Source organism: Notamacropus eugenii, chromosome 3, assembly GCF_028372415.1.
Source record: "Notamacropus eugenii isolate mMacEug1 chromosome 3, mMacEug1.pri_v2, whole genome shotgun sequence".
Lineage (NCBI taxonomy): Eukaryota > Metazoa > Chordata > Mammalia > Diprotodontia > Macropodidae > Notamacropus > Notamacropus eugenii.
Window position 1 is genome coordinate 390076812 of NC_092874.1, and position 26796 is coordinate 390103607.

At 39.2% G+C, this 26796-nt stretch overlaps 1 protein-coding gene across 1 annotated transcript in view; it reads left to right on the forward strand.

Annotated features, from left to right (window-relative positions):
* The first annotated feature begins 941 nt into the window (after nucleotides 1–941).
* PRKAR1B (protein kinase cAMP-dependent type I regulatory subunit beta) overlaps nucleotides 942–26796 on the forward strand; it is a 247453-nt gene continuing 221598 nt past the window's right edge. Inside the window, exons 1-2 of the mRNA XM_072597799.1 lie at nucleotides 942–1069; nucleotides 2843–3027. Coding sequence (XP_072453900.1) covers nucleotides 2851–3027 — 177 coding nt within the window. The 5' untranslated portion in view covers nucleotides 942–1069; nucleotides 2843–2850. The remainder of the gene's footprint in view (nucleotides 1070–2842; nucleotides 3028–26796) is intronic.

Below are 26796 nucleotides of genomic sequence, written 5' to 3' on the forward strand. Positions count from 1 at the left end.
TAGCACCCCTAGCCTCAGCAGTCACATGGTAAGTTTCAGAGATGGACTTCAAAGTCAGATCTCTTTTGTTTTCATAGTTCTTCCCATTATATCATGCGATGAGTAGAGTTTACAGAAAGGACAAACTACCCATTTCACTGTGTTGCCTGGGGCCAACATTTGCGTGGGTATGGGTGAAGGTGAGTTTTGATGACACCTAGGTTTAGTAGTTTACAATTCGATCTCTTCTTGAGGGAGATGCAGTAGGGTGGGGTAGTAGGAGCTAAGACCTAGGGTGAACACCTTAAGACTTCTCAGATGCTGGAGTTGGAAAAGGTCTTAGGGATCTTTTAGTCTCACCCCCTTATTTTAGAGTGGAGGAAACTGATGCCCAGAGACTTTCAATGACTGGGTAATTCATGTTGAAGCCCGTTCTAGATTCTAGGTTTCTAAATTGACGGGAAGGTAAGGACATTATCTGGGAGGAAGAAAATGGCCAGACCTGGCCTAAGCAGGCCACAGGTGTATCTGCCTAGAGATGTGGAACAGGTTCAGTGACAGCCCTTGGGTCCATCTCTGTCCCTGGCCATCCATCAGTCCCTCTCAGTGTCTAGGGAAATGGCTCCAGCACCATTCTTTGGTTAAGAGGCAGAGAAAAAGGGGATAATTGGATGCGACATTTTCTGGGTGGGTGGGTGGTATCGAAATGACTGAGAGGACAGGGGGGGACACACTGAAAGGGGGGGTTTGGTCCCGGTGAATGACAGTCCCTAGACTTTGGGGCAAACAGATTTCGGGGGTGATGGGGGGACGTCGCGGGGGCCGTTAACCTGCAGCCAGGAGGGGAGGGGCGGAGCGGGGGTGGGGGGGGCCGTGGGCGGGGAGGGATCGAGAGAGGGGGGCCTCCCATTGCGGCCAGTCTGCTGGAGCCCGCCCTGCGGTCCGCCGTACAACCTCTGCGGCTGTCGGCTGTCGGGAGGAGGGGCCGGGAGCCGGCTGCAGTGCGGAGACCCGAGCTCCGGAGCTGCCTGCCATCGCCGCCGCTGCCATCGCCGCCGCTGAGCTCGCCCTCCCGCTGCACCGCAGCCAGGTATTTACCCCGGGGCCGCGCTCCTCACCCCGCGGGCAGCCCCTGAGTCAGGCTGGCTGCCCCGCCGCCCCTCGGCCGCCCGTCCGAGCCGGGCCATCCGATCCCCCACCCCCCACCCCCCACCCCCATCGCTGCTGCTCTGCTTCCCACCACCGCCCACTGCCCCCTCCCCGCCCCCAATCCCAGCCTCTCCACTGCGGATAGGACGTCGGACTGGGACAGAAACCGCAGTCCTGGCCCGGCCGCTGTCCCCCCTCCCCGCCCCCACTGCCCTGGCCGGCCCGGGAGCTGCTGCCCCAGGCGCCTCCCCAGGCTGGACAGAGCCTCCTGCCTCCCTCCCTCCCCCAGCTCCTCCAGTCTGAGGGGTGCCTTAGGGGGTGGGGAATTCAGCTTGCGCCAGGCCACGAAGAGGGTCCTTCTTCCTTCCCCCTCCCCCATATAGGAGATTTAAAAAAGCTGGAGATCTGTGGTTGACAGATGCAAACCCCCCCCCCCCCCAGGGATGAGACCTTAAAGAGAATAATTCAATCCTTGTGGGACCCAAAGGCTACACCCAGGGCTTTCCCCATTTTGTCCCTCGGGGAGGAAGTTCTTAATGAGTGTCTTTTGCTCTCTCCCTGTCCCTTCCCCAGCGTGTAGTATAAGGATTGTAGGGGACTGGTCTTGCTGTTCCAAAGGATGGAAAAGGAAATGATTTTTCCCTGGGAATTCTTGTAGCGTTGAGGTTTAACCCTTGTGTATTCCCCGCAGGGAATCAAATGTCCCTCAACCTTCATAACCTGAAGCTATGTTGGTGAGACACTGGAGTTTCTGAAACCTCATGCAGAGTGGTTAAACATTGGAATGGAAGCTTGTTAAACAGAATTTAGGAACCTATAAAAAAATAAAATAGGGTCTTCTCTATCATAATGTAAATTGCTTCCTGTTTTCAGACTGGGGGGTGGATAAGATGACCTCCCACAGGTCTCCTTTGTCTTCATTATTCATGCTGCAGAGTGTAGATTATTACAAAGAAAACGCTTCTGTTTATTCCATAGGTTACGATTAAACATTAAAAAATAAAAAAATCTTCCTAGACCTTCTCCCTCTTTTTCTCCTCCTTAGAGTTGTCACAGCTCGATACAATAAGCTGTGGGCTGTGACTATATTTAATCATCTCACACCACAGTCCTTTTAGAAATTGTGTGTTGCATATGTGCAGAGCAAGTATTTGTGTGATCTTAACTGCATCTTAGCTTCATCTGCCATAGTCCGGTGGAGGCATCACTGCTTCCTTCTGCCTCAACCTCAGCATTTTCTTTTTGGTTCAAGAGAATGTTCCTTCTATTTATTTGATTTAGGAGCTAATGAGAATATGAGTCATTTGTTTTTTCCATGGGTATGTGATTAGAGGTAAAAAAAAAAAAAGAAGTTATTTTTTTTAGTCCACAGAAATCATCCATATTAACCTCCTGGGAATTACTAAATGCTAAATTATTTGCAAGAAAATACTCTTTGCTTTTCATGATATCCATTTCAAATGGCCATGACTTTTAAAAAAATGTTTAAAATATTTTAAATGTAGTGTCAAATCCCCAAGTAGAAAATTCAAAAGCAGGTCTTGTACCATTTCTTCTCTCTTTCCCTCCCTTTCTTTTTCCCTTTTTTCTTTCCCTCCTTCTCTTCCTTCCCCCTTCATGTCCTCCCTTCCTCTTTTCCCTTTTTTTCCTTCCTCCCTATCTTTTCATCCCTTTCTTTCTACCCCTCTTCCTTTTCTTTCTTTCTTTCATCCAGGTTTGAAGATGGCTTCTTCTTCCTCCTATAACCTAGAAGAAGATGAGAGCCTGAAAGGATGTGAACTCTATGTCCAGAAGCATAACATTCAACAGCTTTTGAAAGAGTGCATTGTAAACCTTTGCATCTCCAAACCTGACCGTCCCATGAAATTTCTTCGGGAGCATTTTGAAAAATTAGAAAAGGTCAGTAGCCTCAACTGACTGTTATTTTCCATTTACAAATGTACTCATATAAAATACTGAGTTAACCTTTCTTTCCATTCTGCAATTCCCTTTGGCATTTAGCTTAAAATGTCCAAAGATTTTTTTTTTTTGCTTGTGAATTTTCAGTGGTTCCATGAGGAAGCTGTACAATTAAGTGCAGAACTTTGACAAACCATCATATATTTTAAAGCAAATGTCCACAATGGCTGTCAAATTGACCATCATTTGGTTGATTACCTTTGGGTTTTTTCCTTCTGCCATTTTAGGAGACCACTGGTGTTTGATCCAAGTGTGTTATTAAAATGATCAAAATGACCACTTTTCAATCCTTTAAGAATTTCTGGCCATTGATATGGCAGAGAATATTTTTGTTCAAAGAAAACTGATTTGAATATCCCTCTTCCTCTTCCCCAGTCCCAAATATGATTTTAGTTATATGGAACCTGAGTCTCCTTTAACCCAGTGTTGCATAAACACATAGAAGAAAGTAATTAATATTAAACACTTAAAACTAAAAATTTCAAAATGAGATCTTTCAGAACACACCTTATCTGTTTATCTTTGTATTTGTGCCTTATTCTATTATCTATCTTGTTTGCACACAGCAATTGGCTAACAAATGCATAGTGAATTGAATCCCCTGCATATGGAAGTTGAGTGAATATGAATTTCTCAAGATTCATGCCTTACTTGAACCCTACCAGCATTTCCCTCTTTCTCAAGGAAAATGAGTATCCTGCTCCCTCAATTTATAGAGGGTGGAAAGTGATGAAGGAACTCCATATCCCTAGACATTCTTTCTGGGAATGAAGAATGTGCCTTCAGTTTCTCTATTGAATCATATACTCTTCACTTAGAAGTATGATGATAGGTATTGAGACCTCATCACTGCCATTTGTGTTCTTTCTTACTTTTGGTACCCCTTCCCTCACATCCCTGTGTTCTCATGCAGTCTCCTAATTGTCCAGATTTCCTACTGCAGTCCCAAATCTTTCCCCAGGTAGTGCCTGTGTTCCAAATTCCATAAATAAACAAGTAAATACAGGCCTACCTGTTAATAGAGGTCATTTACCCTGTTGGTAGCATTTGTATTTTTTCTCTCTGGACTTAAAAAAATTTTTTTTTTCACCAAAGGAAAGAATGTCAGTTTTTTTGGTGAGTCATTGGAAGAAATATTTTTGAATGGGGGCGGGAGGGCTTTCCAATGACCCTGTAAATTACACCAGGTAGGTGACTGCTTATATTTAAAGTCAAATCTGCAAGCAGCTGTATATATGGGGTTGACTGTGGCTCAAAGATTCTCTTCTGAAATCCCATCAAGAAGGGGGATGGAAGAAGATGTTTTCAACTCTAGGTTTTTGTAGGATATATTGTAATGCCCTGAAGAACCAGAAAGGAAGAGACAGGTAGGTAACGTTACAGGCTATCACCATTAACCATTTCCCATCTCAAATCACAGTAGCACAGTTAATTAAGCTGATTTATGCATAAACTCAACACTAATTAATTACCTTTGCATAATGTTCCATTATCTATTCACTGCATGGCTTCAACTAGGAGATTATTAAGATCCTTGCAGAATTCCATTATTTACATATTGAAATCTGTATACTATATTCTAAAGTGTATATATGAAGCATTTGCTGTATTCGAATCAGGAAAAGGTTACCTGCTTTCAAGTCCATTTTCGAGAAGGTATCAGATTTCATGGGTAAGGCATGTAATCATAGCAGAGTAGAGTAGTCTTATCAGTAATACTCTGGCTGCAGCGAAGAAGACTTCTTAAGAAGGACCCTAATGGTAAGAGTTAAGGTTTATGAAAACGATTTAGCTTTGTTCAGAGGCAGATATATTATGGTGGGGTAGTAGCAGACAATTGGGTGAGTTATAATTTTTTTCTTTTTTCTCTGTAAAGACTTGGATAATTGCTTGTGAACCCAAGGTAGATGCAGTAGGGTATAACCTTTACAGAGACTCAGCCGGAATACCTCAGTTCTGTCAAATCTATGTGAGCTGAAGCTAGATCAAGGTCACTAGCTATTGGCTAGTCTTCTTATTAGGAAATGTTTAAGATTTGTATTACTCATTTGTTGGGTTCTAATTACATCACTGGGAACAAAGGCAATTTTTCCTGTTGAGAGTTGTCTTTCAGAAGATCGTAAATATCATTTCATCATTCTTAGTTTAAATGTGATTTTCCAACCTGATCAGTTGCATGACTGTTTGCCAGACTTGGTGGCATAAATATCCCTGCTTGCATCCATACCAATGAAGTGTAACCCCACCCTTCATAAACAGATTTTTATGAAAATAACTATACCATTCAGAGAATCAAGGCCATTTCTGAAAGGTAATGAATGGTTAAACACACAGCACTATACTATGTTGATGACTGGAGTTTTCTAATGAATAGTACTGTTTAATACACCTTTAAAAGTGATAGAAAATGACAAATTATGTTGCATAAGTTACTGTACCCTAATTCATGGGGGAAGGATTTTGCTTTTTATTTTTTTAAAAGAAGATTATTTGGTTATCTGTTCTTCACTCAGGTAAGCATATTCTTGGGGAAACTCACTTTGATGGCAACCAGTTTCTAATTAGAACCATTTCATTAATTAAAGTGAAAATGGCTATTGTAGTTGTGTATGAATTAGCTGATGAATTGATGTAATTTTCTTTATTACTCTGGGTCTCAGATTGGTTCATGTGTTCTCCCCATTTGGGTAAATGAAAATCCATCTATGCCTTCTTATTTTCTGTGATTGATACTTGTCTATATTTTTCCACAGATTTAAAAAAAATGTTTTTTCCCATTAACAAACATTTAGAAAGTATTTATTTTCTACATCTCCTCCTTCCCATTGATCAAAAAATAAAATCTTTCTAACATATATGCATAGCTAAGCAAAACAAATTCTGTCATCAACCACGCTTTATTTTGCCTCTTGAATCCATCACTGCTGTGTTAGACAATGGTAGCTAGTATGCTTTATCATTGGGTTGTATCTCCCATAGCTTTTTCATAGATCTGCCCAGTATTTTCAAAGCCTTCCACTAGGTCTTTTCCCTAAAAATTTATAGGTACCAGTGTAGCACTCTGACTGACCATCTATTATCCCTTGTTCCCACATCCTTATTTACCCACCTCATTTTTAGTTATATATGTTTTTATAGGCTGTAACTATATCTCCATAATTATTCATTTCCTTGATGATAATCTCTTGTGCCCCCAATATCAGTTTTCCAAAAAAGACAAAATCCTAGGAGTAGTTTTATGGAAATTTTGAGCAACTTGTTTAGCTAGGTGGCTCAGTAGGTAAGAATACTGACCTTGGAATCTGGGAAACTCCTGTGGGAGGATTTGAAAAAGTCTATGGGAAATAGAAATCAATTTAAAAAGGCTTAACAACTCTGATCAATGCAATAACCAACTATAATTCCAAGGGACCAACGATGAAGCATACTGCCTATCCACAATCTGACTGTATGATGATGGATTCAAGATCTGTGTAACCTTGGACAAGTTACTTGACCTTTCCTGGTCTCAGTTTCCTCCTACTATAAAGTAGGAGTAATAATAGCACCTAATAATACTTCACAGTGTTATTGTGAGGATCAAAGAAAGTGCTATATAAATGCTTATGTGAAACATGGAAATATTAGATTAAGTTAAATGAAAAACTTCCTTTAGGATCTCGCTAAACTATTCTTATGCCATACATTGCACACTTGGTTAATATTTCACGTGCAAGTAGAGAAATGATCTTTCCAAAGAAGTGGATCTTGAGAAAAATTTTCATGAGGGTTTGTTCAACTTGGAGAGGAAATCTCTCTCTTATTCAGTTGGTTAGGTAGCTCATTATCATTCTTTCTCTCCCTTTCTCAGCTTTCTTCTACACAGCTTAATCACAAAAGGATTTTCAGAAATGACTGTTCATGGTGCCATTCAGGAACTATTTAGTATTAAGTTTTGGGCCAAATGCTACATTTAGAATTCCATCTTCTTCTGGGACCTTTATTGAGTTCTATATTAAGGTTTGTTTTAATAGATACATGGTCAGCAAAAGAAATTTTTAGATGAAAAATTGACAATGGTTGAGATTCCTGAAAAGACAAAAGAGAACATTTGGATCTAAATTCTTAATGAAAACTGATATGGGACTAAAAAAGGAAAGAGGGTTGATAAGCCTCCAAAAAGTCCTGATTATTTGAAGATTTATTGACATTGAATGGAGGAAGATATATATTTTAAACCTCTCACATTATCAGGGTTTCTTGAAGCAGATGCCAAGCAGTTTGGGGTTTGTGGTGTAAGTGGATAGAACTGGCCCCCTTACCAGTTAAACTTCTTATGAAGACTGGCTCTGTGACCCTAGGCAGTCACTTAAATTTTTGATATTCTAGGCAATCCTCTAAGACTATACATTGTAAAGAAAGTACTGGCCTGTATTTGAAGAGGGAATTTCTTCCTTTAGGAATTCCTTTTATCACTAAAATTACAGGTCTGTATCCTATCCTGACCCTAAAGAACACACCTTCTCCCAGGAATGGTAAAACTAGATTTTGGAGAAAATGTCATAGAAAAGAGGCAGTCTCTTTCATCAAGAAGTAAGAATCATTTAGCCCTTTAAATGATTAAAGTGGTAGGCTTTTATTATAGGTCTAACATAATTTTCATAAGGGAAAGCTTAAAGGTTGAAGATTAAAATAAACATACATTCAGGAGTGGGGAACAGGTGCAGGAGCAGCTAGGGAAGCATATAACTGAAGCAGGTCTCTAATACCTCCATATCAGAATCAGAACATATGCAGTCAGGGCAGTTTGAGGAAAAGGACCATCCAGTTGCAGCTCAAGCACAATTTGATTGGTTTTCCATGATGTCATAAGCACAGAGATTATATAGCTTCCCTGTATAAGTGTGGAAGCTTCCAGAAATTACAAGAAAAGGCTACCATAAGGGTTGTCCAGATAGGAGAAAGTCAATTTTAATAGGGGACCGGACCAAAAGAATCAGTTTTTGGATTACCACAGAAGGATATGGAAGGTCTCTTGGTGTTAATTTGATTTTCTTTCTATTTTAGTTTTTTCCAAGATCTTTTAATTTTTTTGTTTCTATTTTTAGTCTTTTTATTTTTTAAAATTCATTTATTTATTTGTTTTCAATTTTCAACAATCACTTCCATAAGTTTTCTCCCCTGCCCTCTGCAAGACAGCATGCAATCTCCAAGATCTTTTAAAATGATTTTCACATTTTTTCATTACTTGTTTTGAGCCAGAAAACAGTATCAATAACTGGGGTTCTTAATTTGGTGTCTCTGGATAGATTTGAAGGGGTCTTTGAGTTTGAATGGGAAAAAAATTGCATCTTTATTTTTATTAACCTTTAACTGAAATTTAGAATTTCCTTCAATTATGAATTAAAAACCCTCTCCCCATTATTATTGTAAGAAAGCAGTGAAGCATACTTCCAGAGGGGTTCATAACAAAAAGGTTAGGAGCCCTTGATCCATAAGAGCCTACTTATAAAATTAAATTTACCACACAAAACAAAAACAATCATTTTTGTCCCTTTAATTGACCTTTGTTCACATTGTAAAACCTTGATAGTCCCTCTTCATAAGATTCGTAAAGTAGGAATAGTCCAGAAGCTTTTTTATACTAACCTGGTTTTAGTCATTGTTTTATAGCTAATGTACTCTCTGTTCCTAGGAGCTTGTCAATTATCCGCTTTTGCCATTGACAACATTCTCCAGTCTAGTTCCCTGTTATCCTCCATTTTAAAAGCAAGGCAAATACACCACACTTTTCATCCATTGCCACTTCCTAAAATTTAAAGGGACTCAAAGGAAAAGAAGCAGGTTTAATTTTGATCTAAGGATCTAACATTTTTGTGTGAAAGGCAAATTGATGAATTCTTTAATATCTTTATATAATGACTAGGTATAAAGAATTCTAGGCTGTATACAGACAGATGCTCTATAAATCATCTGGAAAAATACAGGAATGTGTGTGTCTGGTGATCAGTAGACAAACATTTATTAAACACCTACTATGCGTGTGGCATTGTGCCTTGCACTGAGGATACAAAAAGGCAAAAGCCAGTTCCTCTCCTCAAGGAAGTAAATGTGTTAACCTAGAGCTGTAATTAGTAATTTTGGCAGCTGGAGAGTAGCACAGACTGTTCCTGGGAGTTAGCAGTTAGGTTCCTTCAGACCATCTTTGGGAAAGTAATGCAAGGTGATTGTGACAAATTCAGTTGAGTAAGAGGAGGGATTAGTTACCTGGGAGGTTCACTTATGGGTGTTTGAGCAAAGAATTTGATCTAGTAGTTTTCTTTTAAACTAATTATTCGTGCTCACTTGGTACTGAACTTACATGGTATGAAAGAGTGGATATGTTAAATTTTTGCTACCCTCTAAATGTTAGTGCCTTGTGACACCCCCCCTCCCCCACTCCTTTCCAGTTTTCCTTGCCCTTCCAATTTTCTAATCTTTTTTCCAAATCACATGATTTGCTGAAGTTAACTTTTATAGTTATTTAAAAAAAAATAAGAGAGGGAGAATCACTTTAACTTGGAAGGTTTGTCGGATTCACCTTATCTTCAAGCTGGCATTTTAATAGACCCTCTGAGTGAAAAACAACTGTGTTTGGAGTCATCCACTTTAGAGATTTTAATTTAGCATTACAAAAACCCTTCCGGCACAATTCAGAAACCTGTGACTGTTCCTTTTCAATCTTATGATTATTCCAGTGATGACTAAGAATGCACCTAAAGTGGCTTGTTTTCCACCACCATTTGTTCCAAGCTGGGCTTCATTTTTATGCCAGGAAATTTGTTTTGTACATACGTTTCATTCTCTTCTGACTGGCTGCAAAACCTTTAATCCTCAGATCTTGACAGATCCTGAATGAACTAGGTGATGGTCAGTATTTGGTGGTAAGTGATAATAGGCTGAAAAAAAGAAACCTTATTTTTGCCCCAGCTTTCAACCTTCTCTTTAAAATCCTTGCAGCAATGCAGGATGTGAATATTTAGTGCTACTGTCTTTCAATTGTCCCAGGAGGCTTAGATTGGATAGATGCCCTTATCTAGAGAAGGAACCACAGGTCCCGTAGCCTAGGCAACAGCTGCTCACATTCACCCGATGTGCGTATCAAATGACGTCAAATGGTAGAGAATGCTGCTTTCGCTTATTTGTCTCACTTTGTCCCCGCTGGGGAGATAATGATCTTGTTTTTTCTGGTTGGTTTTGTGTGTGTGTATGTATGTGTGTGTGCACGCAGGAGGGGAGGAAGAAAAGCTAAGCAGTGAGATGGGCACCCCAGATTTTCCCGTTCTAGTCACTAAATTGAAGAATGGTGATTAGGAGGTTTAGATTGTAAAAAGGAATTTCTTTTTTCCCTTCTGGATTTTAGACCAAGGAGGAGGGGGGGTGAGAGAAGAAAGCTTGAAGCAGCCTTGCTGAAAGAACATTAGATTAGGAGTCAGGAAATCCAAATGCTAATCCAGACTGCCACGTTTAGCAAGCCACTTAATATGTTCTGTGGCTGATTTTCCTCATCTATCAAATGAGGGAATTGGACAAAATGATCTCTAAGTCAGTCTATGGAAAAACTGACCTCCTGTTCTTTTGTTTTAATAAAAGAAAAAATTAGACAGAATGAGCATCTCTGTCTAGCTAGTTTCAGTCACAGGCAGGCTTCTTCTCTGTATCTTTTTCAGTTGTGTCTTGTGCTTGATTATGGTATGGTTATGGCTAATAAGACCCATCTGGACTGATCTTTATCATCCTATTTTGGGATCTCACATTCCACTTGTTGCAAATGGCCTACCCTTGTAGGTAGGGGAGCATAGATCTGGAAAGTATCTGGAATTCCCCACCTGAAATGAGACAGAGGAGCCTATTTTGAGGGTGCAATGTTATGTCTGAACCCATAACTGTGGTCTAGCAGAAAGGTCATTATATTTGGAGACAGAAAACCCAGTATTGAATCCTATTAGCTCCTTATGTGATGTGTGTAACCTTGAGCAAAACCCTTCAACTCGATGAGGTCTAATCCAGATATTAATTTGTATCAGAGAGATAGCTATCCCTAGTGGTTAGAGAACTGGTCTGAACATAAAGAAGTCCTGGTTTCAAGGGCCGCCTCTGGGTCATACTTGCCTGTGTGGCTCTGGACAAAATATTTAACTTGAATGCTCAGACAGTTGTCTAAGACTCTTAAATTTGCAGCAGCCCCTCTGCTTAGAACTCCACTGGTAGAAGGAATTTCCTCATTGGAGTGGCCTATAAAAATGGAGCTACAGGTAAAGTCCAAATTAAAAAACAATGTTGAACTACTTACCTCACAGGGTTATTGTGAGGATCAAATGAGACTGTATAGATATATGGCCTTATAAAAACGACAATAAAAGCGAGTTTTTATTAGTAAGGCTACAAAAATGAAGTGTCTCTCGCCCTCAAAGTAATAAATCCCCCTGTGGTGTATATAGCACTTTACATTCTTAGTTCTTCCATCTCTTTATGGTAATCTGGACAGGCATGAAGAATTAGAGCTAGAGGGAACCACAGAGATCATTTAGTCCTATTCATTTTTTACCTGTAAGGTTTTCATTTTAATATCTAACCATTCAGTGTGCTTGGTAATGTTTAGATAACCATATGAATGTACAAGCCTGCATTATTTTAACACAGAAACTTCAAAATCTTAGAGATTTGATATTTCAAAGTCTATTCTAACTTCTCTTTACTGGCATTAGGATTCAACACCTTGTTAGTCCAAAAGGAGTTAGTGGAGCCGCAAGAATAGGAAGATTGTAGAGTAAGCGGGTTTCAGCATAATTCCCAAATCCTACTACCAACCTATAATCAATAAGGCACCTGATATATAATAACTGAAATATAATAAAGAAAAATATAAATAAAATATATAAATATAATAAAAATATAATAAAGAGAAAATATACATATTGTAAAAATATATGTGTATACATATATACATATTTTACATTTTAGTCACTTTATTTGCAAAATTTCAAATTACTTTCCAAATTGGTGTGTCATTTTACAGCTCCACCAACCATGTATTAGTGTGCCTGTCTTTCCCCTTTCCTCCTCTCCTCTCCTCTCTCCTTACCTGAGGGTGTTCTGAACTCTTTTGTTTTTTTTAGATGAGGACACCGAGGCCCATAGAGGCTTGCCCAAGGTCACACAGTTAATCAGTGACAAAGCTAAGACCAGAAAACTGTTGCTCTTGTCCACTAATGGGAAAATCAAATTTCCCTGAGTGGCCAAGTTGCAACAATTAAATTAGTTCCTGAGAATCCAAATCAATCTAGATTTTGAAGTTTTTGCTGACAGAATCTACTGATTGAACACAATCTTCACTTAATTTTTACTTAGGGGTCTTTGTAGGTTAGAAAAAAACCAAAACCCCAACAAATCCCCAAAACATCAAACCTAGCACTTCTTTCACTGGGCCCTACAGCATCTGGCGGCTATTCCAAGGCTATTCAAGATTCATGAAGCAGGATCACATGTCTTAGGACTCTTTTTTATTTGTTCTGTCTGGTTTCAGACAGTGGCAACATATTGATTTAAAATGAAAAGGCTATTTTTTTTTTGCCACTGAATGACTTGGGGTATTTAATATACATTTTTAAAAAAAGCAGTAATTCTATTAAGCCAAAACCTGTGGGAAGGGCAGATGTTTATAAATTGTATGGTCTTATAAAATGTGAAATTTATCAATTATGAGGTCTGCAGCTTTAAAAAAATTTAGAGTACAGTTTATGACAGCTTGAAATAGATTATTCCTAAGACTGGATTTACTTAGGTATCACATAGATGGCCAAACAAGACTAAAATATTGAGTGTGTGTTCGTCCTTCGTTGCCAAAGAAGAAGACCATGCCATCAGAGAAATGGTGACATGACTTGCACTTGACTTTGTTCTGAGTGAGGGAGGGCTGTGCAGGTCACCAACCTCACTTCTCCTCCAGAGCCATCTGAAAACAGTGACCAGATATTCATCAGGATAACTGGAGAGGACCCAGGATGAGGTAGTTGGGGTTAAGTGACTTGCCCAAGGTCATACAGCTAGTGAGTGTCAAGTGTCTGAGGTGAGATTTGAACTCAGGTCCTCCTGATTCCTGCACTGGTGCTCTATCCACTGCACCACCTCGCTGCCCCCAGAATATTGAATATTAAACTGCTAAATAGCATTAGAGCTATTGTCCCATGATCAAACATGGGAATCCAGGATTTTTTTTCTTTTTTATAGTGGTAAGCTGGTAAGTAATGTGTTAACCCCCTCCTTAGCCCCCTCACCCCAGGTTCCATAATATGTATCTGTCAGTTTCATAGGATCCAACTCTGGAGTTGGAAGGGACTTCTGGAGCCATGTAAGTAATTGTTATTGAGTCAGGTCTGACTCTATGTGATCCCCTGGACAAAAGTTTTCTTTTTATTTATTTTTTAAAAATTATTTTATTTGTTTTCAGTGTTCTACAGTCACTTCCATATATCTTAGATTTTTTTTCTCCTCCCTGCCCCTCCTTATCCCTCCCTCTCCACCCCCTCCCTCTGCACCTCCTCCCTGAGATGATGTGCAATCTGATGTAGGTTCTACACATATATTCTTATTAAATAGATTCACCTTAGTCATGTTGCATAGAAGAATTAAAATGAATGGGAGAAACCATAAAACAAAGCAAAACATAATACAAAAGAAAATGGTCTGCTTCATTCTGCAATCCAATTCCATAGATCTTTCCCTGGATGTGGAAGGCATTTTGCCTCAAAAGTTCATTAGGAATATTTTAGGTCCCTGCATTGCTATGAAGGACTAAGTCTACCAGAAAAATTCCTCGCACACTGTGGTTGTTGCTGTGTACAAAGTTCTCCTGGTTCTGCTCCTTTCACTCAACATCAGTTCATATAAGTCATTCCAGGTCTCTCTGAAGTCTCCCTGTCCATCATTTCTTATAGCACAATAGTATTCCATTATATTCATATACCACAATTTGGTCAGCCATTCCCCAATTGATGGACATCCCTTTGATTTCCAGTTTTTGGCCACCACAAAAAGAGCTGCTGTAAATATTTTTGTACATGTGGGACCCTTTCCCATTTCTATGATCTCTTTGGGATACAGTCCCAGAAGCAATATAGCTGAGTCAAAGGGTATGCACATTTTTGTAGCCCTTTGGGCATAGTTCCAAATTGCTTTCCAGAATGGTTGGATCAGTTCACAGCTTCACCAACAATGAATTAGTGTTCCAACTCTCTCACATCTTCTCCAACATTTATCATCTTCCTGTTTTGTCATGTAAGCCAATCTGATAGATGTGATGTGGTACCTCAGAGCTGCTTTGATATGCATCTCTAATCAATAGTGATTTAGAGCATTTTTTCATATGACTGTAGATAGCTTTAATTTCTTCCTCTAAAAACTGCCTGTTTATATCCTTTGACCATTTATCAATTGGGGAATGACTTGTTTTCTTGTAAATTTGACAAAAGTTTTCTTGCAAAAGTTCTGGAGTGGTTTTGCCATTTTCTTCTCCAGTGTGTCCCCATTTTACAGATGAGAAACTGAGGCAAATAATGGATAAGTGACTTGTCTAGGGTCACACAGCTAGTAAGTGTCTGGATTTGAACCATATCTTCCTGATTCCATCTGCTCCACCAAGCCATGTAGTAGAACCTCCTTATTTGACAGATGAAGATACTGAGACCCAGGTTCATCATATCATTTGACCACAGGTAGCAAACATTGGAGGAGGAATTTGAACCCAGGTCTTCTGACTCCAGAGCCAGTGCTTTTTCTATCATCACAGTTGTTGTTGGTTAGTCATTTTTCAGTCATGCCCAACTCTTCATGACCTCATTTGTGTATCCATTATCAAAGATGCTAGAGTGGTTTGCTTTTTCCTTCAGCTCATTGTACAGATAAGGAAACTGAGGCCAACAGGGTTCAGGGACTTGCCCAAGGTCACTTGGCTAGTATCTGAGGCCAGGTTTGAACTCAGATCTCCCAGACTTCAGACCCAGTGCTCTATCCATTGTGCCACCTCGTTACTCCCTTTTTCCATCATGCCAGGTTACTTAAGGCTGGGATGTGTTGGCAAACATTTAATAACCAGCTCCCCAACACACTTATGAGATTAATTTTCAAAATTGACATTTTCTTCATCACTTTCTTGTCTAAGCAATCAACAAAACAATAAACAAAGCCCTGATTTGTAGTGTTTCCTGATTTCCAAGCTGTTGTAAATGCTTACACTGAAAATTTAATAATTAGCGTGTGGGTTTGAACAGCCCCAAACTATCCCCTACAAGGGTTTCATTTCTTCAACAAAAGACACAGATTCCTATTTGTTCAGGCCCAAAATGCTAGTTGCTCATAGCTTGTGAGATAGGACTTTTTTTTGTTCCTTTAACCATTATTCTTTGAAATCAGTCTGGGAAATGTTTGTTGTCAGTTACAGAAGCAGTCTATTTTAGTGAACATATTTAATATTTAATTTGATATTTAACCAAATAGCTTTGGTTCTCAACACTTCCTAAGAAAGGTTATAAATCAAAAGGCACTAATTGTATAGTAAACATTTCAGGTGATTTCCAAAAGGTGACTGCCTTGTTTCCTGGATTGGAGATACAGCTGTGTGTATTAGGAATCAGCCTGTGTCTAATATGTTTTTCTTCTCTCTCACCCTTTGGTGTTCTATTAACCCAGGTGAATGATATTAGCTTAACTGAAAGGTCTACACATCTCTTTTTTTTATGCCCCTCCCAATCCCTGAAATTTATAACAGCCTCAATCTGGCAGTGATTTGCAACAGTAATATTTTCTAATTATTTAATATCTTAATATAAATTATCCAGGAGGGTTTATGAAAAAAAGGGCTATTCCTTTTATGTAATCTCTTCAGTCCGAATACCTTTTCCTCATGGCTGGATGTGAAGGCTTAGCTGAAGGGAACTGATGTCTAGTCAGGTCAGGGTATATAAGAGAGACCTCTTCATAGCCAATGGAAATTTAAAATGACTAACGAATAGATGTTGTTGACTGGAGTATGTCATTTACAAATGAAATCTGAGCTGAATTTCAAATGTACTCCATATTCAAATTGATCTTTGCTTTATCTCTCTGAATTGTTTTCTTTATCCAATTTTATTTTTTTGGTTGTTGACTTTAGTATTTTGAATCAGTTGCTCATCAGTCAACAAATCATTTGTTAAGCATTTACTATGTGCCAGGCACCATGGTAAGTGCTGGGAATATAAATGGAAGCCTCTGCCCCCAAAACCCTCCATAACATCGTAAAAAGATTTCTTAAAGAGACATTCTAAAGGAGGAAAAAAAAGAATAAAAGCTGAAAACAGAGATAGTAGGGTAGGAAGGTGGAAGGTGCCTCCTGGAGAGGATGAAGGGTCTGATGGAAAAGTCCTGAGTAGCTTGGTAAGAAATGTGAAGATGGCTAGCCTTAGGTGCTTCCTTAAAGAGAGGTGCCATCTAATCAGAGGGGGCTTGAAGGGTGGAGGGTACTTCCAAGGTGTGAATTCTAGGGCTGAACTGATCTTTCAGAATGAAGAGGTTTCTGAGGCATGATGTAGAAATCCTGAGGGCAACCTGATGAGAGAAGCATAGTGACAGCCAATGAATCACCATAAACATTTATTAAGTGCGTCCTAAAGACCTAGCATTATGCTAGGCATATCAATGTTTCAATATTTTGATGAACCTGCCATCTCATGGATGTCATATCCAAGTATACTGATTGCAACCCACTTATACCTTCTCCCATTGAGCTCATCCACATCTTCTCGTAAATTCTCCATGAAGGGGCCACTCAGTGCTAAGGAGGGGTTGGATGCCAGTGGAGTAAATGGGCTACACCATTTCCCCTTCTTCTGATGAGTCACCTCCTTTTTTGGTCGTAAATCCCTCAGATGACATTTTCTACTTCTTTGATCTAATCTTCATTGGTAATATGCTGCAGACTCTTAGAAGGTGCAATGGATGATGAAATTGTAAAATATATGGTTCCTGCTCTCAGGAAGCTTTTAACTTATTTGCTGGACAAGATAGTTGCATTTAAAAGGAGAACCGGCAGCCTAGGCAGTATAATTGAATTCTAAAATTTTTATGACTGTCTGCTAAGTGCCTAGTGAGTGGTACACACAGGAAGTATTTATGGGTGAACCAGTGAAAAGATCCCCAGATTCACAGATGGAGGTCCTTGGCTTAAATCCCAGTTCTGTTGCTTACTAGCTGTGTGACCTTGGACAAATCAATTTATCTTCAATAGTGCACTCATCTGTAAAATGATGTGGTTGGACTAGCTTGTTTCTGAGATCTGAAATTTGTCAATTCAGCAGAGTGAGGTGACCTGGCACTGACAGTCAGGGAAGACTTTAGGAGGAAGTGGGTTTTGGTTTAATCTTTGAAAGATGGATAAGGTTTGAATAGGTGGAGAGTGGATGAATGGACATACCAACCTTGACGGTGGGAGGAGGTGGATAATGTGGGGGAAAGTGTAGAAGAAAAATAGGCAAGGTATTTTGGGGATAAGAGTGACAGATAAGGACCTATGTAAGTTCACCTTTTGGGGTTAAACAAATTTTTTATTAAATTAGGTTGGTTTGTGCACTTGCTCCTGGGATATTTCCACCTCCCTCCCTCTCCCCAACCAGCCAGTAAATGAATAGCAGAACACTCAACTTGCTGCTGAAATAGCTGTTCATGAAACCAGCATTTGACTTTATTTTTTTGTACATGGCCAATGTGGAAATTTGTTTTGCTTGATTATCCAGTTTGTAACAAGGGATTTTGTTTTTCTTGCTTTCTCCAGAGGGGGTTGATAGAGTGGTGGGAGGGAGAGAAGGTGAATCTTCATTGGAAATAAAAAAAAGTTTAAAAAAATGAAAATTGACTTAAGATCAACAAATTAGAGCCCATAGACGTCATCTTGTCTAATCCCTCATTTTACAGATGAGAGCAAAGTGATTATAGAGGTGAAGTGATTAATTAATAGATGTTTGTTGATTAAATGATTTGCCCAATGTTACAAAAATAGGAAACGGCCCAGCCAAGTTGCACACCTAGGTCCTTGGACCTCCAGAGTTATTATTCTCTGCTTATAGTACATTGCTTAAACTATAATGTTTAAACAAATGTAACTAGGTTGGCATATTAACCCAACATGTATTTTTCTATACAGTAATAGAAATCAGTCAGTGAAGTTAATAAAAATCAGGCAGTGGGCCTCATGGAAAGCATTATTTGGGTCTATGGCAATCAATAACAAACATTTATTAAGAGCCTACTATGTGCCAGGCACTTTGTTAAGTGCTAGGAATAAAGACCATCCCTGTCCTCAGGGATCCCACAATTTTATATAGCTCAGAATATGACATAGTGGAAAGACAGTCAGCCTGGAAGTCAAAAGACCTATTTTCTAGCCTTATATTTTTCACTAATATCCAAGTCATTTGACATCTTTAGGCTTCAGTTTCCACATTTCTAAAATGAGAAATTTTATCATTTTTTAGATTCTGAGGGACCCTGTGACCATCTAGTTCAACCCATACTGGAAAGGCATTTTGACGATTGACAAGTGGTGGTCTAGCTTCTTCCTGAATTCCTTCATTGGGAGTGGGGTAGAACTTACTGCTTCATGAGGCAGCCCATTTCACTTTTCAACAGTTGTAGTTATTAGGAAGGGGTTTTTTTTGTTTTTGTTTGCGTGACACAAAGCTTAAATTTGTTTCTTTCCCCCCTAACTTCTACCCATTACCCTGGTTCTGCCTTTAGTGGCCAAACAGCACAAATGTTCTCTCTTCCATATTACAACCTCTCTGATACTTTAAGAAAGCTCCTCTAGCCTTCTCTTTTCCAGCTAAACCAATCCTCATGTGATATGGACTCAAGGTCCTTTATCATCTTGGTTGCCACTCTCTGGCCTATCAATATTTTTCCTAAACTGTGAAATCTATAACTGAATATAATATTTCAGATATGGATCAATGAGGATATCATTTTTTTCCTGGAAGTTCTATCTTTCTTAATATATCCCAAGATTACAAGGATATTTTTCCCCCCTTAATGGCCATCTCACTCTGCGGATTCATGTTGACTTACAGTGGACTGGCTCTAACCTCTGTTTGCAAGATAGAAGGCTCTGCAAGTTCAGAGGAACAGAATTGCTGGCTCACTCCTGGCTGGCCTGAGCTTTCTTCTTGGTTATTCAGTTTCATGCCCTAGCTCAGGTCTATGTACTGAATCCAAGCTTCTGGTCTGGGGTCAGAGTAAATACAGATACCAGCTTTATTCTTTCTGTTCCTGCTTCTTACTCAGGCCCATCTGTAATAGATCTATGACCCTCTGCAGGGTGAGAGTGACCCAAGTCCTCGTTGGATTTGTGACGGCTTCTTGTCCTGGTGAACTGGTCCTCAGACCAGCTGTCCTCCTGGAAGGTTCTGCATCAGACCTTTTTGTCTGGCTCCCTCCCTATTGCCCACAGTTCTCTAGCTCCCATTCTGTGCTGGTCTCTGCTGGAAAATTGACCCACTGTGGCTTCTTGCATTGCAAGATTGCTGATGGATCTGGGGCTCTTCCTTGACCTTTGTTGGAATAGTTGTGAGAAGAACTGGGCCAGACGTCTTCCTTTTACTCTTTCATCTTTGCTGGTCTTTTGTATTGATTCTGTAGCCTATTAAAATCCCCAGACCTTTTCAAATAAACTCTCATTGTGCCTTTCTGAGGTTGTACTTGTGAAGTTGATTTTTCAAGTCCTGTTATAAGACCTTACATTTATCCCTATTGAATTTCATCTTGTTAGATTCAGTCCAATGCTCTATATCTTATAGACCATCAGTATCTTTTTGGATCCTATTTCTGCCATCCAGTGTGTTAGTATCCCTCCTAGTGCTGTTTGTCTGCAAATTTGATAAGTGATCCACTTACACATTTATCTGAGTCACTGATAAAAATGTTAAATAGCACAGGGTCAGTCTTGGGGCTTTCTACAATGCCAAGTTGACACCGAGAAATTTAACAGCTTCCCTGAGTTCCATCCTTCCGTTCCAAATTGAATTAAATGAGTGATCATCTAGTCAAAATCTTATCATCTTTTCTACTGCAATCATATGAGATACTTTACCAAGTGTGTTGTTAAGATCTTGGTAAACTATGTCTATACATTCCCTTGCTATACTAGTTGACTAGAAACCTTGTAAAAAAGAAAAATAAGTTTGGTATAATGAAGCTATGCCAGTTCTTTGTAATCCCTATTTCCTTTTTCTAGACATTCACTGTCTCTTTAATGATTATGCTCTAGATTATCTCCAGAAATCAAACTCAAGATTTTAGATCTATATTTTATAAATTCTATTTTCTAACATTTTTGAAAATTAGGACATTTGCCGTTCTCCAATTATTTGGCACCTTTCCCATTTTCTACTGTCTTTCAAATATCTCCCACTGGGGTGTAGCATTCATACCTGCCAGTTACTGTAGGAACTGAGGCAAATTGAATTCATCAAGGGCAAGTAGGTGATCCATTTCCTTGTCTTTTGTAGGAACTCTCTGTTGGCCATTTCTGATTTGTCATTTGTAGTGCAAAGGACGTTCCCCTTGGCAGAGAGGTTTGACCAGCTATGGTTTCTCTTTGTACTGATTTATCATAATCTCATCCACCTCAAATGGCAGTCCTATTGTCTCTTCTTTGCTCTGTCCTCCATTGTAATTGGGGGGAAAATATTCTTTTGTTTGAACTTTATCACTTCGGACACTATTTTTACAGACCTATAGCCTTTTGGTTTTTTGGAAGGCAATTGGGGTTAAATGACTTGCCTAGGGTCATATATCTAGTAAGTGTCTGAGGCAAAATTTGAACTCAAATCCTCCTGACTTTAGAGCTGATGCTCTATCCAATGTGCTACTTAGCTGCTCCATATGCCCTGCTCTTATAGTCATTCTGCTAACTGTCCTTGGTTCCATCTTCTGTACTGTCTTTTAAAAATCTAAGTTTATTAGTTTCCCATCTATCCACATCAGTCTTTTTAGACAATTTCTATTTTTCCTCCTTATTGGAATCATTTCCCTTTGCATCTTCAAGATTTCGGTATTGAAAGTTTTTCATCTCTACTGAACTAACTTCCCATACCTCTTCTTCCTCTTCCCCTTCCTTTTCCTCTCCAAAGGATGGTAAATTTGGATGACCAAAAGATGGGCAATTGACTTGGGTTTTACTGGCTGGAATCCTTCCCTCTCCTCTCCTCTCCTCCCCTCCCCTCCCCTTCCCTTCCTTTCTCCTTGAATCTACTGCACTCTGAATCTTGGACACCAGTGGGTCCTTGTCCTGGCTACTTCTTAAACAGACCTATTCAATGAATGGGCATTACCTCACCCTAAGTGAGTACCTGCATAGACCTTGGCCTAAAGGGGCCAACATCTGCCACTGAATCCTGGGTCATCTCCAGTCGTCCTGATGAATATCTGGTCACTGGACCCAGATGGCTGTGGAGGAGAAGTGAGGCTGATGACCTTGCATAGTCCTCCCTCACTCAAAACAAAGTCAAGTGCAAGTCATGTCATCATTTCTCTGATGGCATGGTCTTCTTTGGCAACGAAGGATGAACGCAACAACAAACTGCTCTGCTTTTGGCAGAAAGAGGGCTTCAGCAGATGCTAAGTTAGTTGAAATCTCTCATCATTAATATATTATGCCTCTGTGTCAGGCTTGTGATGTGTTTTCCAAACTTTTCATCTATTTTCTCTTTCTATTCATGTGGTCTGTAGTATACTCCAAAGATAAAAATTGCTTCTATTTCTTCCTTCATTAATACTCTTCTAATACTTTCCACCATGTTTCCTCTCACTCTGGTTCCTGAATTATTTCACTTCAGTATACCTTTTTTAATATACAACAGTGCAGTAAAATCCTCATCTCTCAAACTTTTTTACTTATCCTGTTTCTTCTGAATAAATTATAATCATCCAGAATAATAGGTATCATAGGTTTTGTCCCATCAAGTCTTGGAAATACCTGTAATTTCAGATTTGATTTGCATTAGGACCTCAAGCTCCTATTCCTAATTTTTCAAATTTTAGGCATTCATATATAGACATTTAAGACCACAGATTTTACTACCGGTTCCTTTTTTGATATATTGTCTTCTGTGAATGTCCAGGTGTCATATCTGGTATCATTTGTTTATAGTACCTACTCTCTGTGGTATCTAGCTTGTTGAACATACCAGGAAGTTTTCTTCATCCTCTATCCTTTTTTTTTAATTTTAAAGGTCTTTTAGTTAAATCTGTAAGACAGTAGGCAGAGACAGTCTTACCAGCCTTTGTTAAGTGAACTTCATCCCCGGTTGTCTGTCATCCTTGAATTTTAAGCCATGGTTCAGATATCTAAATGTTAATTTCTTGGTCCAGACTATATACACTTTGGTAATACTTTCCAGATTTCTTCTGACAGTGTCATGTATGACCACATAAGTTACCAGAATATGGTAGAAGTCATCCATTTTGACAGCTCTCAGTAGAGTCTCTGTTATTATATATTGTGTCTTGGACATTATCTACAAAACAAAACTCTTTTCTATTTTTGTCAGGCAAAGAAATAACTGACTTGATACTCCCGAGTCACCAACCACCATCACTCTGCTCTCCTTTCTTTGATTTCTTTTTGATTCTCACCTGATAACTTCTGCGGCTTGACTATATCATTCTTTTGAAGATAAACAACTACTTCTTGCAAACATCTATTTCTCTCTTTTCCAGAAAGGTCCTCACATGTTCCTTGGTTTCAACTGTAGAGTTGTCCTTTTTTTTCCTCTTCCTTCTCTCTGTGATGTTCTTCCACTCTCCAGCCTCCTGTTAGAAATCAAGTTTTCCCTCCTCCACCTCAGATCCTTTTCTACCATTGAAGTTCTCTTCCATTCTTTCCATAAAATGAATATATCTTCATTTTCTTTTTTGTGAAGCAGATGATCATACACTGAGTTTTTTCCTTTAAAATTTGTATTTTCAATTCCAAATCCTTTCCCTCCTTCTACCATATCTCCCATCTATTCAGAAGGCAAGAAATGTGATGCTCATTTTACATATGAAGTCATACAAAACATATACTTAAACATAGATAGCAGTCACTTGACTGGCAGAAATAAAAACATGCATATCCAGTGCAAGCCACTGCAAATTTTTCTTTTGCTCTCCATACTGATTGAGATTCTTCATCTCTTATTGGAAAAGTTTTGAGGTACTGATGCCTTATCACCCCCGCCCCAAGCATCCTGTTAAAACTTTTTACAGACAGAAAAAAACACCACTTCTTAATATCATGAAAGCCCCACTTTAAATCTTTCCTTTGTTTCAGCAATTTTATAGTCATACTCTTATTCTTTTTTGTTTAGGACTAACTTCTTAATTATTTATCAGTTTGCCTTGCTTACTAATTTACTTAACCTATTCTTTTACTTAACTTGCTTTTACTTACCTTGCTTTTCTAATTTATGACCTCTTTTTCCATTTCTTTGAATGCTTCTCTTTATTTAAATCCTTATTCTTTAATCCTGCTCCTTTCCCAACCTTCTCTCACAGAACTGGAAATGAAATCTGGGCATAGAAATTGTTTTCATTCAAACTGTCCCCAATTTCCCCCAAATATTCCTAATTTTCCTTTCCCACATTCAGTCTCTGGCCTCCTTTACAAGTCTTCAACTATCTTCAAAAATTTCCTTTGCCTTATTCAGCTGAGTTCCTTCTTTTTTCTGTCAGTCAACAAGTATGTATTAAGTGTCTACTATGTATCAAGCGAAAAGATAGTTCCTGTCCTTAGAGAGGTTCCAATCTAATTGGGGAACGGCAACATGTAAGAGAAAACTGAGAGGGTGGTGAGGGAGAGGTATACCATGTGAGAGTGATGATAAGAGAAGTCTGGACTGCATACTGGTGAGAAATGAAGAAACTTCTAGGCTACTTCAATGCAGGTTCTGGGAGGAAACATTGAATCAGAGGAAGGTGTTTCAGGGAGGAACAGTACTTCTTCATGTTAAGTCCAGGTCAGCAATAAGCTTCTAGGATGAAGAGATTTCTGGGGCATGTTAGAGAAGCACTGAGGTGAGAAATGGAGATGCTCTGAATCCTTCTCCTACAACTCTCTCCAAGCAAAAGCCAGAAGTAGAAGAACATAATCTCTGAGCTCCTTCCAGCTTTAAGATTTTGCTATTGATTTAGGATTCCATCATAGGAATGCACATAGGAATCCATCATGTTCTACCAAAACTACTAAAAATACACTGTGCCAGGTACCAAGGTGACTAAGATTCAGAGACTTATTTATTAAACGTGTTTTATTTATCCTTAATTAATGAGACTACTTGCCGCTATCACTAGCCTGGGAAATCAACACTAAGATACCTCATAACTGCCACAGAGGAAGCATTGTGGTACAGTGGAAAGAATATTTGATTTGGAGTCAAAGGGCAAGGTTCATGTCTCAGCTCTGCCAAGTTATATCTTTGGGCCTAAAAATCTTCATCCCTGGAATGAGGGAGTTTGACTAGATTTCCTCTAAGGTCGCTTCTAGCTCAAGATTTATGATCCTATAAACTATAATAGACTTGCTTCCTCTAGTGGTTGGGGAGGAAAAATAATTACAGGCCTCAGTTCTTTGTACTTTTAAGACATCATGGTTTTCTCTCTCTCTGTCTCTCTCTTTTTTTTTTTGATTTGCATATAAAATCAGCCTTGGTGATAGAAATCTTTTTCATTTTGCTACCTGAGACTTTTGGAACCCGGAGTAAGGGGTAGAACTCCAGATTTATATCCTGAGATCAGACTTTGTAAAAATCAGATAACTGCAGAAGTATGAATATTTTAACAAATAGTGTCTTTCCTCTCGCTTCCTTAAGGTCAAACCTTGAATTGCCTCTGGAATTCCATCCTGGGACCCTGGATCATCTCCAGGCCAGAAAATCCTTAAGAAGTGGATGGGTTATATGAGGTTAACTAGGGGAATTGGGTTAGCTCCAGTATAGGATTTGTGTGGTCTTGCAGGTCTGAGACTGTTCTTAAAGGTAGAGAATTAGAATTGATTAAGTCTCCTCCGAGTCCTTCAGAGTGGTGGGTGGCTAGGATAGGGCCACAGCCTATTAAATTGTCACTGGCTGGCTAAACTGTCAATCAACATGATCAAACTGGCTTGATACTTTTTTTTAAAGCTCAGCCAGACAAGTGAAAAAAGGGGAGAGGCAATTACTATTCTCTATTTACATATTTATATGCCTTAAACTATGTCTGGGGTTCCAGTACTTAAAAAAAAATCTGCAGACAGCCCTGCACCTGGGGTTTGTCTGGAATGCTCTGGGATTTGGGGCTTCCCCAGTGGGATGGAATCACACCTCTTAATTTTCTGAAAGCTTGCAAACTTGGAAGTAGAAGAAAATTGTTGGGCAAGAGTGGCATGTCACAGGACATGGATGATTTAAGAATTTGTGCTGCCCATGCTAGATTCCAAGATCTTGTCCTCCTGTTTAGTATGAGAGACAGAGCCTTGTTTTTGCCAACATCTCAAGCAAACAGCTGTGAATTTTAGCATGATAAGGCCTATAATTCTGGCAGACTGAAAACTCCAATAGCCCAGATGTGGCCAAAAAAGCATAACAATGATTTCTTCTGATCTAGTTTTAAAAGTGATAATTATCTCTTTAAGGACAAATTGTGAAGTTGATGTGAACCTTTCGTGACTTGGTTTTGAAATAATAGTTTATATAAAAAACATTCAATGGATTGTTTTAAGTGGAAAAGATGTTAAACTCAATTCTCCCTTTACTTGGGGGAGGATAATAGCTATCTGCCCTGTAGGGGCTTAGCAAGGGAGAAATTTTCCCCAAGACCTGCCCCTGTCTGTTGATAGAACCTCTTAGCAGAGAAAGTAGTCATCTAAATGGTGTGATCTGAAGGTATCAGAAAGTCCTTTCTGTAAAAACAAAACCTTCCCCCCTAGTGGGCTGTCATGCACCTAAAAATTGGGACAGTGACTCAGGAGATCTGCCTGTCACTCCTGCCTCGTTACTTCATCCCTGCTATAACATAGCTGACACTTATTTTCTTTTGGTTTTTTTGTTTGTTTTTTTAAGAAGGCTTCCACAAAGGGAGAACCCACCACCTCCTGAAATGGTCCAATCCACTTTTGGCTAGCTCTAATTATTAGGAATTTTCTTCAATATCAAGATTAAATTAACCCATAAATTAGCCCCTCCAGGGCCAAAATGGAACAATTCCAGTCCCTTCCTCTTGATAGCCCTTCAGTATTTTAAGACCACTATCTATATAGTCTCTGTGAGTCTTCTTCTGCTTTCAACTGATTCTCATATCACATGAATTCAAGGCCCTTCACTATATCGGTTGCTCTCCTTTGTACCTCAATTCTGCTGCCCAGAACTGAACACAATAATCCAGAAGTCTGAGGAGGGTAGAATACTGTGGGACTATTGCTTCCTTACTCCTGAAAGCAGTGTTCCTCTTAAGAATTCTGAGCTTTTTTGCCTGCCACAATCACACTACCTCGTTCTGAGCTTGTGGTAGGCTGAAATTGCCAGATCTTTTTCAGAACAATTACTCTCTATTCATGACTCCCTAATGTTATGCTTCTGAGGTTGATTTTTTTGTACTCAAGTGTTAGATTCTACATTTATCCATATTGAATTTCATCTTATTTTATTC